Genomic DNA, 16576 nt, shown 5'->3' on the forward strand with positions numbered 1-16576 from the left:
TCATGAGCTGTTAATTTTTTTTGCACCCAAAAAGTTACAATGATTTTTTTGTGCTTTTTTTTCAAACTTTCTCCATCCAATTTCTTATTTCTTCAAAATTATTTTTCGAATTTGAAACACCGTGAACATGATAAGTCATAATTTCCCTAACGCGCCAAACTAAACAGAGCTTTACTATCTTTTCATAAAATAGTGAAAAATTATTTGCTTTTCTTTGTTTCGTAGTCCTAATATTTTATGTATTTAATTCTTCTTTCTAATATTTGAATATTTTATTTTCTCAGAATGAGTCACTGTTTTCAGACATGTTGTCTTCATCTGCTTTACCAAAAGCAAACGTGTTTTAAAAAAAAATTCCTTTAAAACTAAGTACCGATTCTTGATTTTAATTTTTTTAACGCTTTCTGTCCATTAAAAGTAGGTACGCGAAATTGGCACCATAAAGACTGAGACTTCAACCCTCTGACATCAATTACGCCAATTAAAGCTCGAGCTTTATGCATTACATTTTCACCACGGGTTATATATGAAAATTACGAGGCGAATTTTCACTTGAGAATTTGATTTATATTTCCATTAGCTATTATTTTATTTACAAAAAAATTATAAAATCATTATATTAAAAAAATTATACATTCTATTTGTTGTAATTGAAAAAATATACAAATCAGGGATTGAAAATAAAAAATGCTTCGAATTATGCCGTGATGAGCTGAAATAGACAAAAAAGGGTAATAATTAGTTTTCATGCTTATAACCACAGTTACCTTGTACAAACCATTAGAGACTTTTAAAATTTGTGAAGTTCCTCTTTATCAAAAGATATCGCTGTACTGGCACGGCCTTGATTCAGACCTTCCAGTAGATCATTTTGATCGACCGCTTTCAGTAAGAGCTTTCGGCACAACTGATGGTGTCAATATGTGTCAGTATTTCTAAATTGAGTTCGAAAAAACCATCTGTGTCAAACCAAAAATTGTCATTTAAAAAGAATTCTCCTTACCTCTTTACATTTGGGTAGAATGGTTTTATAAATGGCTGGTTTGGTGTTCGTTGCTTTTCGTAAAGTATCTTGGAAAGTGTTACTGCGATCTTCTAAAGCCATCTGAAATTGAAGAGATGGAATGCATTTGAAATCATAGTTTTTAAACTTGGAGATTAGGTGATGGATTAAAAAGTCTACAAAGAGGCATCTGTTCTGACAATCGAAGTTAACTACGCGCCCCTTTTGACGCACTCGATTATGATCTGATTTTTTTACCTTTTGAAATTTGTCAGCTACTTGTTCATCTAGTACGTGACGGAATGACTCAACTGATACCTGAAGTGAAAACGAAACGTTTATGAAGACTGGAAAAAATAAACAAGTAAAGGAATACAAATTATCATGAAGTAAGTCTGATTTAGCAAGAGATTTTAGCATTTTCTTAGGTTTAGATACCGCCATATTAAATGTTAGTGTTTTCTAAGCGAGCGAATGTCAGCCAGTCCTTTATTGGAAATCAATTTGTAATGCAATAACCCACCTCTCCGTTAGGAGCCACATTTTGGGCTTGTTCCCAGATCTCTTGGAACATTTCGTTAGTCATTTCAACACCAATACTATCACAAATTCTTCGAACTTCGTGTGGTTGTCGACCTTTGAAGAAGTCTTCTTCGTATACACCATTGTTGGAATAGATGGATGGATTCATCAAACCATGAGCATCTGATTCATCACCGTAATTCTAATTATCGAAAGAAATAACCCATTAATGTGATAAACGATAAAACTACATAATTATCTCTTATTGTTATATCATATTTTTTGACTGTCATAGTAGTTTTAGCCTGGAAACTCATAGCTTTACAATGCTGTTTCGTTTAGAATTCACTCTCTAGTTTATCAAATCACAAATATCGCTTTCCCCTCGGTGGTGAAAATATGTATTGATTAAAAAGATTCAATCTAACCGTGTTATCTCCAATACGGCGAATCCTTGGAGCTGGTATATCACTTCGAATGGTCGGTATGCCATATGGACGTCCATCTAAGATCAAAAAGAGGTTTTCCATTGATCTGTAAGAATCTCAACTTACGTATCACAATAGTATTAAGGTTCAGGAATTATGACTTTGTGATGATCGAGATTCGACAACATTCGACATTTACGTATATTCACCGAATTTTGAACAGTACAAAAAGATAGAAAATCCACAAAAAATCTTATCGAAATATAACTTACATTTATCTAAATTTCCTTTTCCATAAAGTGAGGAAGACGTTTGGAAATAATTCGCAATATCAGTTTGATGTTGTAGAACGCCAGGGTCGATGGATCCATCATCCCCTACTTGATTCTCATTGGTGCTTCGGATGCTCTCCATGATCTTCCTGTCATAATCAGTCGCCTGATCTCCACGTGGCAGGCCTGTCGGCATTTGATCTTTCCAATTCAAGAAGTTGACAAATTCCATGTAATCTATTTGTTGATCAGTGTTTGTATCACATAAAGCCAATAAACGTTCGAGGACGACTCGATTGACGGGTAGTTTAAGTTCTTGACAAACTTGCTTTAATTCTCCGATATCAATCGTCCCAGACTTATCCTAAAAATTTAATTGTCAAAGAGTGTTAAAGATTTAGAAACCCATTTTTGAGTTTTTCTGTTGTAATCAAATTTAAACCAATGTCAAGAAGAACTTAATTAATCAATCTATAAAACAAATCACATCAAAAACTTTTTACCTTATCATAAAACTCAAACGCAGATTTCAAGTCAGTGAAATTGTGGTAATTGGCTTTCTTCATGTGTTGACGTATAGCAGCTAAGAAGCCATGCTCCCTTTCTTTGCCTCGAAGAGAGAATGTCTTTTCGTTTCTCATGTTGATCAAATCACCAGCTCCATACTCATCAGGTTGGGCGATGATACCAAAAACGTGGTCAGAGTTGACGTTCATCGTGTCTTTAATAGGGTCGTGTACTCTGCCAACTTTGGGAATTTGGCGTTCACGAAAATCGTCTACTTGCTTTGATGTGATATGAGATGACTTTTCGCTAAAAAGTAAAGATCGATTGAAAGGAAAAATTTGACACAACCGGAAAGGATTCCACGAGATTGAGCTTTGATAAATACGTCGCCTTCAAATATCACTAATCAAATCAAATCAAATGTTTCTAACTATCCGAAAGGAAACACTGTGATACATTATAGTGAACCTTTTGAAGGAATTAGCATTGACTTTTATTAGTATTTTGTTTATACCTTCTTGTTTCTTGAAGCCATTTCAAAGTTTTCTTAGTATTCAATCCTCGGTTATCGTGAGGAGTATCAATGCCGAAACAACTGGTCTTTGGAATTCGCTTCCAATCATACTGCCGATCATAACTTTCACCTGCAAGATGACAAAAATTCAATAAAAACAATAAATCTAACTGCAAATAAATGTTAAGGAGTTGTAGAACATGTTGTCTGTACAAGACGACCACAGCTTTTTCCTCGACACCGTTCCGTCTGTAACCTTTTGTACAATTATCCCCCTATAGTGACGTCGAATTTTGCAATAATCACGGCGTCGACAGTTCTCCATAGTAGACGCGAAGGAGTGATAAAAAATCGCGTGTTGGGATAATAGTAGGCTATTCATGATATGCACCAATGCAATTTCTTCCACGGACCCAACAACAGCTGATTGGTTGAAAGTGAGGTATTAACTGATTTTACATCATTTACAACCAATCAGCTGTTGGGTCCATGATGTAATGTCAGGAGACATTGCAATGGTGCATATCATGAATAGAACATGGTACATGTCGTTATTCTAACAAAGCTCACGATTTCGCGGGAAATGAGATTCGAAAATCCAATCTGTCGTACGATATTGATAATTCCGAGTAATTACGCGGAACGTTTATCCAAAATCCTTCACCAAGTCCATAAAACAAAACATTTCAACGTACCGACAGTGTAGGCACTGTGACTTTTTTTGTACAACTCCAATCCCTCTTTGGATTCCAATTTGACTTGTTTATAACTTTTGGCAGGGCTGACCAATTCTCCAGCACTACAATCTTTGATGGTTGGAAGACCAAAGTTTTCATCGAGATCCATCCCCGCTGGTAGGCCTTTACGTTGGTCGTGGCTGCGTCCTGAACGAATGATAGGATTGTTCTTATTTTGGTGCTCGTAAAGCTATTATCATAAATTTCTTGTAACATATGTTAACAAATCATTACATTAGACTCAGTTTTTTAAAAAGCTCTGGCGTCAAACTAGAAAAACTCAAATTCAAAATTCAAATGTAACGATATCTACGTAGCTTATAAAAATTATTCAATTATATTGAGGTTCCTTATTTCAGGGTGAAATTACCTAAGGGTGCACGTTGATGGCTAGCATAAACTCCATCTTCTCTTTTCTCATTCAATCGAAATTTGAAATAACTTTGTGGTTTGGGGTTCACCATCTCACCGGCCTACAAAAAAACAATACGGATCGAATCGAAAATAAAAGTATTAATTTGACATATCGTGAAAAGTACAGCATAATGTTATTTTAAGTAAAAGACAAATAAAATTGAATCAACCTTAATTACGAGAGAGCCTAATCCATTAGTTTAATTCCTTCCCAAAAGAAACCAAAGTGTCAGATAATACTTACAATGAAAGATGGTTTTGTATTGATACCATGTGAAATGTGTGATGCAATATCCGGGTCACCATGGTGACCATAAAATATTCGTTTTTTTCCTGGTGCTGGTTGAGTGGAACATTTAAATTTAAAGATCTCTTCTGGTGTCTTCGGCTACACAGAAAAAAAGAAATGGTTGATAACACACTGTATTCTAGAAAGCGTATCTGGCACCTTTGAGAAAAAAAATTTATTCGACTTCAGAAGCACTCAAACATGTAAAATTCTAATTATGTTAAAGCAATTTCCTAAGAAAAGGCAGTTTACAGTACAGTTTATGTATTATTATGCGGCTAATTTTAATACAAGACAGATTTCATTTCAATAATTTAAAATTTCAAAACTGTTTTTTAACAACACTTTGATTGGAGAAAAGTTTTGGAAATATATGAAAGCCATAATACAGATAATACACTTACCCTTCGTGGATTTTTCATACATTCTTTTGCAGCGTCTCCTCTATCAAAAAGCTTCCCAGCCTGAAACATTATAAAAGAAGTGAACATAAAAATTATATTTATTCATAGGTTTCATTTGTTTCTTGCACTTTTAAAATAGGGACTAAATGCCAAGTTAAAAGATAAGCTATCCTCCTGAGCACCTACAAACATCCACAAATGAATTTAACTTTAATCTGTCCATCATTTTCTCTAGAAGCAGAGTACCGCCAATTGTTACTTTTATAATATACTTTTTTGTGGAGTAACTTTCACAGCCTTCAAGTCACAATTTTTTCTGGTCCTTGATTTATATTTTTTAAGTCAAAACTCAAAACATGCCTTGTTTGCATTCTATTCTATCCATCTATTTGGAGGCTATGAAAGTAACCCCGATTGACAGTTACAAGTCACTACTTACATTAAAAGAAACTTCCTAAATTTTTAGCCAAAGATGAAAAAAATTGGAAACCTGGAACACTATCAGGCTATCAATCATGCCACTTCTTTGTGGAGTCATTACGTAATGTTTTTGTGGCCAGCACTGAGGCTACTTCAAGTTACATTCTTTCTGCTAGCTTTAAGTACTTCTTTAGTACTTCTCTATATCAAACCTAGTCTCAAGCACGATCTATCACAGCACGCAGGGCTGCATGCTTGGTTATCCACTAATCCTATTCATTCTTTTCACGTTAACAAGCATTAATTAAAATTTTAAAATATTTTATTGCTCTTAACATTTTATTTATTTATTTATTCATATTTCATTTTTTTAAACAAACAAATGTACGGATAATGGGTCCTAGGACCTTTCAGTATGAAATATATAGATAGATAGATAGTTAGATTTATAGAGTCAAAATGGTGTCGTGGTTATCGAAAGGTGTCCCGTAATTTGGTTTTATTCCAGCACTCTCAGTTAGTCACACTTTACGTCCCACCGAAAATTGTATCAAAGATAATGCTGCAATGGCACTTTATTGTTTACTTCACTCGTAAACAAAAGAATGCGCCACAAAACTTCTAAAGGGAATTATGAAAAAATAAACCGATCCAAAAACCTTGAGAAATTACCTAAATTTTGAGCCATAGATGAAAAAATTGGAACGGAGCCAACCTTGAAAACTAATTTGAAAAACAACTTCCCAAGAAAAAGATCTACGGGGAGAAGACATCCACCTAGATCCGTGCACGGCCGGATAGGCTTATTTCCTGAGAATTTTGCCGAACCTCAAACAATGACCCATTTACATGTGCGGAATTATTTTTACTTTAGCGTATAATAAAGGCCTAACAAATTGAAGAGCTGTCTCGGGAATTGAATGACAAAATTTGGTTGGTTGATTATTGGCTGCTGCACGTACGTTTAGTGCAATACACCGTTTAGTAGTGTCGACTGTGCACGCGTCCAAACAATTTTCCATTGTTTTGATTTTAGTGATCGCGGGAAACTACGGGGGAGAGCGTAAAAAAACGGTAGGTAAAAATTTGGTTTTCATAAGGAAACTCAGCAGAAAAACGGTAGGTAAAGAACTCCTTTTAATCATAACTTCTTTTCCTCTTGATGAATTTTTGTGAGTTTTGAGGAGAGATCCATAAAATTATCATTGAATATCATGTTCAAATATATATAAGTCATTCTTTTTAAAGGAAAGAAAAAAATTGACAATGTTTACATTCCTCTAACCTTCCACAGCACTAAAGTGCGCATTTTTACCAACCGTTTTCACGGTGGAACACGGTGGAGGAGGCGAGACTCCTAAACGGTGTATTGGTCATTTTGTTTCATTTCAAGTAAGTCCTAATTAATTGTCTTGGGGTCTTGAATTTGATTCAGGTAGCTCTCATCCTTGTTGTTGCAAATACATCCTGTAGATGACTGATGTTATTTTTTCTGAAGGCTCGATTGATTTCCTAGTGTGACTATCTGGTTTTTTAATTAAAAACTCCAGAGCAGTAAAAAACAACAATAAAAATGAAAAAACTAATGCACGTATATACCTATAATAATTATGTATTAATATGCCGTTATTTTGAGACTGGAGTTTTTAATTATTCGACATGACATCCTAACTAGCAAAAATCTATGGTGAAGACTGACTTTCATAATCTTCCCTCTAACCCTTCCTTTCTCAACAAACAACAAAACACTGTGTGTCTAGCTAGATAAAATTGACCAATTAAGATTAATATTTTAAATTTGAACTTACAGGTACAACACCAGGATTTCGGTCTCTAAACCTTCCTTTGTTACTTAGCATTTTAATAAGTGTTTAAATACACGAAAAATGTATCTCTTGCGAACATCCAAACCAACCAACTGCTCATAAAAATTTGGGCAATGTTACCACTTTCGATTTTTGATTGATCTTTTTTGTTTTGATTACATCGTTGTTGTTAGAAACGTGGTTTAGGGTTATATCCAAAAGACCACTTTTGAGGTACAAGGGTAATTATGTAATTATTAAATTAGGTATTAAATTAGTTAATACTACTTAAAATCATCAACAACTGAGCTTATTTATTCGATATTTGATGTAGGTAGTGTAATATTTGCTTTTCTACTCTTTTTTAATCAATAAATTTCTTTGATCTGGTTATTCAATAGAAATTTTCACCCCCTGAACCGGGAGGTTGTTTACTTTATACCGTTTATCCTTTAAGTAACACTCAGCGGAAAATATCCCCCTCCCCTCAATAATAGTTAAAAATTTTAACCGCGCGATACTTCTGAAAACCTAAGTTACCTTTAGGTAATAAGTAAAAAGCCGGTGTGTTTTTATTCGGACAAATTTTTGAAAAATTTTCAAAATTCCAGTGTTTGTGACTTGTAGCTATTTTTTTTAGTATAATTTCACTTGGATGTGTGACTTTGAAAGTTTATTGCATGTATGTATAGGTTTGCTGAATCTGACGTTGTTTTACTCAGAAAATATATGACCCTGTTCTGTTGTTGTGCCTGACATGCATTAAAAAAAAAGATGTGATGTGATGTGATGTGGTGTGATGTGTCTAACACCTATTTTCTATTTTCTATTCCTATTTGGTTGAGTCGCAGGAGGCTTTGAGGCCCATTTTCTCAACTATAGACGCTTTCAATTAGCGCCCTGTCAACATCTTGAACTGACTACCCAATTCCCCTCACATGGGCATGCATGGATGGGTGGTCGACCTGTGCGAAGGTTCATCCCACTTGCTGCAGCGTGGTTTGAAACCTTGCTGGTGGTTGTTGTAGGTCTAGTAGAAAATGGATTCATTTCTGTGTGTAAACATTACCACGGCTAGAATATTTTCTTTATTTTTAGAGTAAGGCGCGGCAATCACAAATATCTTCGTTTCGCGTCGCCCGACCGAATCTCGAAAATTGAGTAGAATTGAGTCGGTGAGTCGGTAAATTTGTCAGACTTTTTCTGTCAATGACTTTTCCTTCGTTCAAAAATTTAATTTATTCCCGATTTTTTGCGAGCGATTTCTAGCGCATTCGCAGCATTTTGACTTTTTTGTCATTACTGTACATGCGCCATTTTGGGGTCGGAGGTCACAGTGTTCAAAGGTCATAATTTTAAACCACCCATTACAGGCGGTTGTTTTGGCTGCTGGCTGGCTGGCAGTTTCCTGCAAGAATGCACTCCAAAAATGGATGGAAAAATGGAAACCCGAAATTTTTTACGACCAACACCACCGACCAGTGTGGAATTGGTGCAAAAGCCACGCCGAAGGTGTAAAGACGATATTGAATTACGACGCCGTAGGCAAAAATATTTTTAACAATTGAAAAATTTGTGTGCCGCAGGTGCGATTTTTTCAGCATGGGGGGTTTAGGGGGCGAAGCCCCCGAAAACCCTGGGATGTTAAGCATTTTCACGCCTGAAAGTTGGCTTAGAATCAACTATTTTTCCTGGTTTGATGATTGAAAAAGCTTGAAAGATATCTCATATTTGATAAATTCTGTTCGGAAGAAAGCAATACACCGATAAAGGTGAACGGTAAACCGCGATCTCACGGGCGGACGGGTGGTTTCTGAGGCGGGCGGTGTTATTCTTCCGTTTCGTCATCCACGTTTGACTTTTTGCTTGAAGCTGAAAGAGAAAAAATCCCGCGTATACTGCCAATGAAAATGCGCTACTGTTCGGCAAAATAAACATTATGCATTAGACTTACGATATATAATCGGATGAATTTCGGGTGAACAACGGATTACTGAGAAGAATGAATAGAATATTGTCGTTTGCTTACTTATCAAAAATGGCGAGGAGTGCTCCTGTGTTCTGTCGTCGTGTGTTGCCCTGAAAATAAAAATTTGAAGGTTAGACTTATGCCAATATCTTACTTTGTAGCTGCTCCTTACGCCAATACGCCAAAAGGAATTAGAGCCTCACGCCGAATATATTCGGAGTATCGTGCACCATTTCCAGACTGGCCGACCGACCGACCGACTCACTTTTTAAACCCAACGAGGACGCAAAATGAAGATATTTGTGATTGCCGCCTAAAAAGGTTCAAAGTTTGTTTACTTTTTATTTCACCTGATTTCACAGCATTTCTCTGTCTTACTCTGCTGTAGTAGTTGATTGAAAGCTCCTGATTCTTTGTTTTTGTCAGTGTTCGCTCGGCAGCCATTTTGAATTTTTTTTCTGACGTCCTGTGACGTCTGTACTTGGCAATTTCGTGACCTCTACAGAATCGATGATTTTGCATGAGGGGAACACCAGTGGCCTGACAGTTACATCAATATGCCAAAAACATTTTGTTCAACCACCTTCACTTCAAGATAGGCCACCATAGAATGAACTTCCTTTTATAGGATGAACCATATTCATGTGGCTTTCAGCCTTGCACTCCATCACAGAGGCTAATCAATTTTAATGACTTTTTTGACTAATGACCAAGTTAAAAATTTTTAATTTTTTTATATTTGAGTATTAAAAAGGCATGCATTCAAATAATAAAGGTTTAAAATTTTTCTCTGGGCTAGTTAGTAAAATATTAGCCTCTGTGATGGAGTGCAAGGCTGAAAGCCACATGAATATGGTTCATCCTATAAAAGGAAGTTCATTCTATGGTGGCCTATCTTGAAGTGAAGGTGGTTGAACAAAATGTTTTTGGCATATTGATGTAACTAGTGGTCAAATGATTGGGCTATTAAGATTTCACCCAGATAAGTGCCACGTTCTCACTCCGGTAAATATTGGAATATTGTCCACGCGCACCCTTATTCACTTAGAGGTGAACAACTTGAACATTTTTTCGTGAAAAAGATCTCGGTGTTCTGATAGACTCTGACTTATCCTTTGAAGAACACATATCAAAACAAGTGAAAAAAGCTAATTCCATTCTAGGAGTCATCAGAAGAGGTTTCGAAGACCTTAGCCTTAAAACTTTCTTCACTCTGTACACAACCTTTGTCCGGCCTCATCTCAACTATGCCCAATCTATATGGTCACCAAAACTACGTAAGGACATCAACTTAATTGAGGGCGTTCAACGACGTGCCACTAGGATGGTCAGAAGGTTAACTAATCTACCATACGAGCAGCGCCTACGAAAACTTGACTTGCCTTCTCTCGAATTTAGAAGACACTTCGGAGACATGGTTCGGATCTACAAACACTTGCACTTCTACGATAAGGACACCACAGTTGGAAAGTTTATTCGCAGGGTGCGTCCATCTCGAACTCACGATTACGAACTGATACCAAACTTTGCAGACGATGGATTTAGAGGTGTCCAGACCAAGTCGTTTTACTATCGATGTGTGACAGCATGGAACCAGCTACCAAAAGAGACTGTTAACGCTACTAGCATCAAAGCGTTCAAAGAAGAACTAACCAAGGCATGGATGGAACATCCATTGCGCTACGAATCAAGATCTTTGTAATTGTAGACGATAGATCGGTTTAGAGGCCCTCGTGTGCCTGGACTGTAAATCTTCATAAAAAAAAAAAAAAAAAAAAAATTAGCGAAAATCCTTTTAGTACTCATGTATGTCTTACATTTAGTACTGACCCCACCCCCCCCCCCTTTTGAATGCGATTTTGACCAATCTGAAAAAAATCTTGACGTCAGAAAGAAGCCCTCAGCTTCAGACCATCAGAGCCACTGAAACTTGAAATTGTATTTAATCTCAACTGTATTTTTCTTCAATCTTCCAGGGCATGCTGTTCGATTGCTAGGCCAGAAGAAGAAGGAGGGCCAGAAGATAGGCGGTGCTAAACTCGACTTGCCAAAGATCCGGAAAAACCCTTTGATCGAAATTATTGCCATAAATACTGGGTAAAATTTTAAAATTTGTTGCCTAAACCTCGTAGAATTACAGTACTTCAAAAATAAATGTATTGTCCGGAATCTTTTAAATATTGTCTTAAGATTACTTTTAAATTCAAGCATTTTCTCTTATGTTGCTATAAATCTCTTTTTCTTTGATAGGTGTCTCAACCAATGTACATATTGTAAAACAAAACATGCCAGAGGAGAACTAGGCTCGTATCCTCCAGAAGAATTGGTAGAACGAGTTAAACAGTCCTTTGAAGGTAGGAGGAAACTTCAATGTGTCATCACTTAAATATCTCTCTAACTTGGACGAAAATTTCAATCATTTGGACCTAAAATAAAAGTTTTATCATCTCTTGAGAGTTGTAGCCATTATTCATTTTATTATTAAATAAATTTCTAAGTTCTTTTGTGAATCTTCAATCTCCAAGTTACTGTGGGTTTGCAAAGGTTGAGGAAGTCAATAAATATTGCAAGCTAATTAAGTAAATTTTTTTCCTTTTGACAATCCACAGAGGGAGTTGTTGAATTATGGTTGACCAGCGAAGATACAGGGGCTTATGGGAAGGATATCGGTGTTCGTCTACCTGACCTTTTGTGGCAGATCATTGAAGTCATCCCCAAAGGGTGCATGATGAGAATCGGGATGACCAACCCTCCATACATTCAAGAATATCTACCGGTAGGCTGCCTTTTTAATTGTTCTTCAGAAAACATTAGAAATTCTTTATGTGCCGGGTGTCTTGTAAAGATTCCCCCAAAACAAGAGATTCAAAAAAAAAATTTCTACAATCAGTGACAAAATATGTGGCAATTTCTTGAAAAATCTCTTCCCCCCCTAATATCAGTGTTGATGTGAGCTTTTTCTGAGCATGTTGGCAGCCTTTCCTCCCACCAACATTGATATTACAGGGGGAAGAATTCTTGCCACAATATCTAGTCACAGCTTGTAGTTCGAGGAGGAATGTTGTAAAATAGTCTTAACATTTATCCCTACTAATTTTTGTGACTTCAAATATAAATTAAGAAAAAGTTTGATTTAAGGGGAGAAGTTTGAATCTCTCACCTTTCACTCTCCAGGAAATGGCGGAAATTCTGAACGACGAACGAGTGTATAGTTTTTTGCACATCCCCGTTCAATCAGCTTCCAACGGTGTTTTAAACGACATGAAAAGGGAATACACTATACAAGACTTCAAACATACTGTCGACTTCCTCAAAGCAAGGTATAAGTAGATATCAATCAATTTTAAATTTTATGAGACCTATTGATTCATACCGTGTATTAAGATAATATCAATTTTTCTATCAGAGACATGTTTCTTACGAGTGGGATTCCACGTAAATTTACTTTTGTTTATTGCTCATTGATGGCTTAAAAAAGCGGAGAGATGGTCGAATGGTTAAGGCATCAGTGCGATCAGTGTCGACTCTATGAAAGCTGAGTATAAAAGCTCTAACATCAGTTTATTTTGGCTTTTTTTCTTCTTCAGAGTTCCAGAATTGACGGTGGCAACGGATCTGATTTGTGGATTCCCTACAGAAACCGAAGAAGTAAATATTTTTCCGATATAGAGGACTATAATATCAATCACATATACATTGTTATAGGGCACCTGCTTGAATATTGATTTAAGTTGTTGCAGTGAAGATTGGACTAATGTTAGATCATCTTTTTCTTTAGGATTTCGGAGAATCTTGTAAATTAGTTGAAGAATACCAATTCCCAAGTTTGTTTATCAATCAATTCTTTCCAAGACCTGGGACGCCTGCTGCCAAGATGCGAAGAATTCCCACAGACGAGGTTTGTGTCATTTCGAAGGGTTGACAAATGGGAAACAAGATCAGGGTTTCTCAATGGAGAATAGTTGACAGAATTGATTGAAAATGTCATTGTTTAAACTTCTTAATGTGTCATTGTTGAGCCTAGAACACTAATTCGAATTTGCTTCAACGAAAGAAGTGAGTTATTCTTTAGGGCTTACCAGAAAAAAATTTCAAATTTGGTACTTTGAGCTTTTGAGCGAACTTATTTTGGTAAATTACACCGGTTGGTAATTTTTATAATGCTCAAATACTCGTTATCTCTTAGATGACTTTTCACCTACCCATAACATCACCACGTTAAACCCTAACTTTTTCGTATAGGTCAAAGATCGAACGAAAAGAGTGTCAGCCATCTTCCAATCGTACTTTCCTTATGAACACAAGGTGAATAATTTGTTTGATGTGTCCTGATGTATCATTGCTAAAAAAACTTCATAATGAAAAGCTGCAACGTCAGTGTTCTTTTCACCGTATTAAAGCTGACATGATTAAAATATATGTGGAGAACTAGAAATACGTACTAATACTTGGGAAAAAAAGAGTTGATATCTATATATAAAGTACTCTCGGGTACCTAATAGCCGGGGGGGTGGTTGGAGTAAGCAGGGGGTTGGAAAAAATCTCAAAACTTAAAGCGGGGGGGGGGGGTTGTAATAAAAATGTCCTGGGTGGAAAATTTTTGAAAAGGAGGCTAATACAGCAGAATTTTAGGACAAAAGAGGGAACTTTTTTTTCCTGGGTGCAAAATCTTCAAAAAATTAATTAGTGATGGGGGGAAGGCTATTATGTGCCCGAGAGTAAGTAATGGAAACTTACAGACAAAGTATCTTTGAAAATCATGTCAAATAAAATCGTTATTATTTGAAACTAAATGACTTGCCAAGAATTGAGAGCATTTCATTGAAAGTTTCGAGGAAAACGTGGATATTTTTAGATCTAAAATGAATTCATATTTTCTCTACTACATCAGATGGGTCGCAAACAAAGAGTGTTGATCACAGAAATAGCGAAAGATGGAGTGCATTATGTTGGACATAATAAAACATACGATCAGGTATATCTTTTGTACTTCTTCCTAATCGTACAAACCTCTCTATTTGACTATTCAAATGAATCTTTTACAATGTGCTACAGCACGGAAATTCTCTCTTGAATTCTGGGTTGTTTACAGATTGACTTGTTATATCGTGACTTATAGTTGGACAAAAATGCTTAGATGCTTTAAAACTCAGGACCACAGAAGGTTTCTACAGGCCAAATATCTCAAACCATCCCTTTAAACTTTTCCACTTTTTGGCAGGAATCATAAATACATAAATAAAAAGGAAAAGGGGATTGAAGAAGTAAAAGACTTCTATTTGAATTCTAGGTACTAGTGAAAGGTGAACAAGACCTCATGGGAAAGATGGTAGAAGTTGAGATTTATGAAACAGGAAAACATTTCATGAAGGGGCGAATTGTTGATAATACGGAGATCGTGAACCCAGGGCTGACTGAGCCATTACGTAAAGGTGAAGTTAGTGGTGCACCCATGGTTCTCAAGAGAAAGGTAAGATCTAGTAATTTTAGCCTGTAAACTTTTCTTCGGCTGAAGTTACACTTGACTATTATTCATTGTCGTATCCTTGTCCCTGCAGATGTCTAGCGCCTTCGATAAAAATACAAGCTTTCAGTAAATAAACCCATTCAAGAAGGCTACTGATTACCAGACGATCAATGAAAAACAATTTGAAGGGGGCCAGTCTTTTTACTCGCTAGCCACCACGCTGTTGTAAAATTTCATAACTTCTCTAATTACAGCCTAGCCTAGCAGACCAATTGAAGGAACCACTACCCCAATCCATGTGGACGACCATTCTACATATTGGACTTTTCGTGTTGTTGATGGCCATCACGTTAGACGTTTGTTTGTTGTTCCATGACGTCCGCAAAAAGCATTTCTCTTGGTCGTAAAATGATGGAAATGTTAAATTCAATTGTACAGGGACTCACTACGAATGGTTTTGAGTTTGAACTTGAGTTTGAGTGCAGCATTTAGAGCATTGAACGTATGGAGTCGTGGGTAAAACAAATATCAAAATTCTGAATTCTGGAATATCATAATATTGAAAGCATGATTATGTTCTGATGGAGTATGATACATCTGCAAGTCATTAGATCGAACAAAGAGGATAATGAATAAAGGCGACTCGTAAAACGTAATGATTGAAGTCAGGAACGGAAATGGTATTGTGTCAAAGTTTGCTACTCAGGATAGGATTCAAGAGCTGCCCTCAACGGTTTTGAGCACAGTACCCAACAAAGAAAACTGCGAATGGAAAATGAGTTTTGATCCATTAAATTCCTGAGAGATTTTCCGGTGTATGATGATTTAAGGGAAGGCTGATGTCGGCTTATTTTGGAATGGCTTATGTTGATTGGTGTGTAGTTTGGTGATGGTTTTACAAGAAATCAATATTTGTTTCATAGAAAAATGAAAAAAGTTTATTATTTAGCAGTCCCAAGCACTTCATTTCAAATTTTTTTTCAGTCACTTTTAAACATATGTTTTTATAATTTTTTTCTAACCTTCCGTTAGTGTAGTAGTTGGTGGATTCAAACACACTAGCAATGTGGAGATGGATTTCTCCCAATTCACTGTCTCTGTCCAGTCAGTAAACAAGAATTCACTTCGAGTGGCAATTGAGTCCTCGAGTTCCATATGGACCCGTAGCTCAATGGTAGAGCAAATACCCACGAATGGCATGGTTGTGAGTTCAAGTCTCGCTGGATCCGTTGTTTTCCCAACGGTTCTGGTGGCTGGTCAGAAGACAACATGAGAGCTTCATTCACTTCATTGTAATACAAGGCCAAAATTCATTATGTGTCTGATATGAAACGGGTATGTAAAAATAAAACCTTTAAGGAAAAAGGAATGTTTTTTTTGTTTGAAATTCTGTATAACACAGAAATATGTTGAAGTACAAAAGTAAAAAATAATCACTATTTACAAGAAGTATATTATCAAATTTTATATTTTCGTAGAATTTTCCAAAAACTCTGGTTTTAATAATTCTATAGAGTGCAAAATACTTCCTTGCTTCTTGGAAAAATACACCTTTTTATAAAATTATTGACAAGAGGTTGAGTTTTAGTTTTTATCATCATAAAATATTTATTTTATAAGAATTAAATTGAAAAAAGTAGGAAAAAGTCTCGAGTGTAAGATCTGTTTGTCCTATTTTCATTTTTTCATTTTTCTGAATATTTCCATGGGTATATTTTTAGAAGGCGTTTTGAAGCGAGAGTCACTGACCTTTATATATTCCTGGACCAAGTTACTCAATCCCGGCCAACCAAAAATCTTTTTGATCGGAGATTTCTTGAAATTG

At 36.0% G+C, this 16576-nt stretch overlaps 2 protein-coding genes and 1 long non-coding RNA gene across 3 annotated transcripts in view; 1 reads left to right on the top strand and 2 right to left on the bottom strand.

Moving 5' to 3' along the window:
• Positions 1 to 554: 554 nt before the first annotated feature.
• On the bottom strand, positions 555 to 7502 carry LOC136812796 (EF-hand domain-containing family member B-like). The gene is made up of 13 exons (XM_067069321.1): positions 7319 to 7502; positions 5091 to 5150; positions 4642 to 4785; positions 4354 to 4456; positions 3942 to 4130; positions 3247 to 3376; positions 2729 to 3038; positions 2226 to 2589; positions 1954 to 2030; positions 1527 to 1727; positions 1262 to 1321; positions 1004 to 1105; positions 555 to 712 (listed from the first exon to the last, which is right to left on the bottom strand). The coding sequence occupies exons 1-13, from the start codon at positions 7367 to 7369 to the stop codon at positions 698 to 700; spliced, it is 1806 nt and encodes a 601-aa protein (XP_066925422.1). The 5' UTR covers positions 7370 to 7502; the 3' UTR covers positions 555 to 697.
• Positions 7503 to 7846: 344 nt separating this feature from the next.
• The window catches only part of LOC136812806 (uncharacterized), an 88080-nt gene continuing 79350 nt past the window's right edge, over positions 7847 to 16576 (bottom strand). The window contains exons 2-3 of the long non-coding RNA XR_010847399.1: positions 9345 to 9394; positions 7847 to 9187 (exon numbers count right to left, since the gene is read on the bottom strand). This is a non-coding gene — a long non-coding RNA (uncharacterized lncRNA). The remainder of the gene's footprint in view (positions 9188 to 9344; positions 9395 to 16576) is intronic.
• On the top strand, positions 10699 to 15768 carry LOC136812696 (threonylcarbamoyladenosine tRNA methylthiotransferase-like). The gene is made up of 11 exons (XM_067069221.1): positions 10699 to 10831; positions 11261 to 11381; positions 11535 to 11638; positions 11894 to 12060; positions 12459 to 12604; positions 12872 to 12932; positions 13063 to 13182; positions 13527 to 13589; positions 14176 to 14259; positions 14575 to 14754; positions 15006 to 15768. The coding sequence occupies exons 1-11, from the start codon at positions 10699 to 10701 to the stop codon at positions 15156 to 15158; spliced, it is 1332 nt and encodes a 443-aa protein (XP_066925322.1). The 3' UTR covers positions 15159 to 15768.

This window comes from Clytia hemisphaerica, unplaced genomic scaffold (assembly GCF_902728285.1).
Source record: "Clytia hemisphaerica strain Z4C2 unplaced genomic scaffold, Clytia hemisphaerica genome assembly, whole genome shotgun sequence".
Taxonomy (NCBI): domain Eukaryota; kingdom Metazoa; phylum Cnidaria; class Hydrozoa; order Leptothecata; family Clytiidae; genus Clytia; species Clytia hemisphaerica.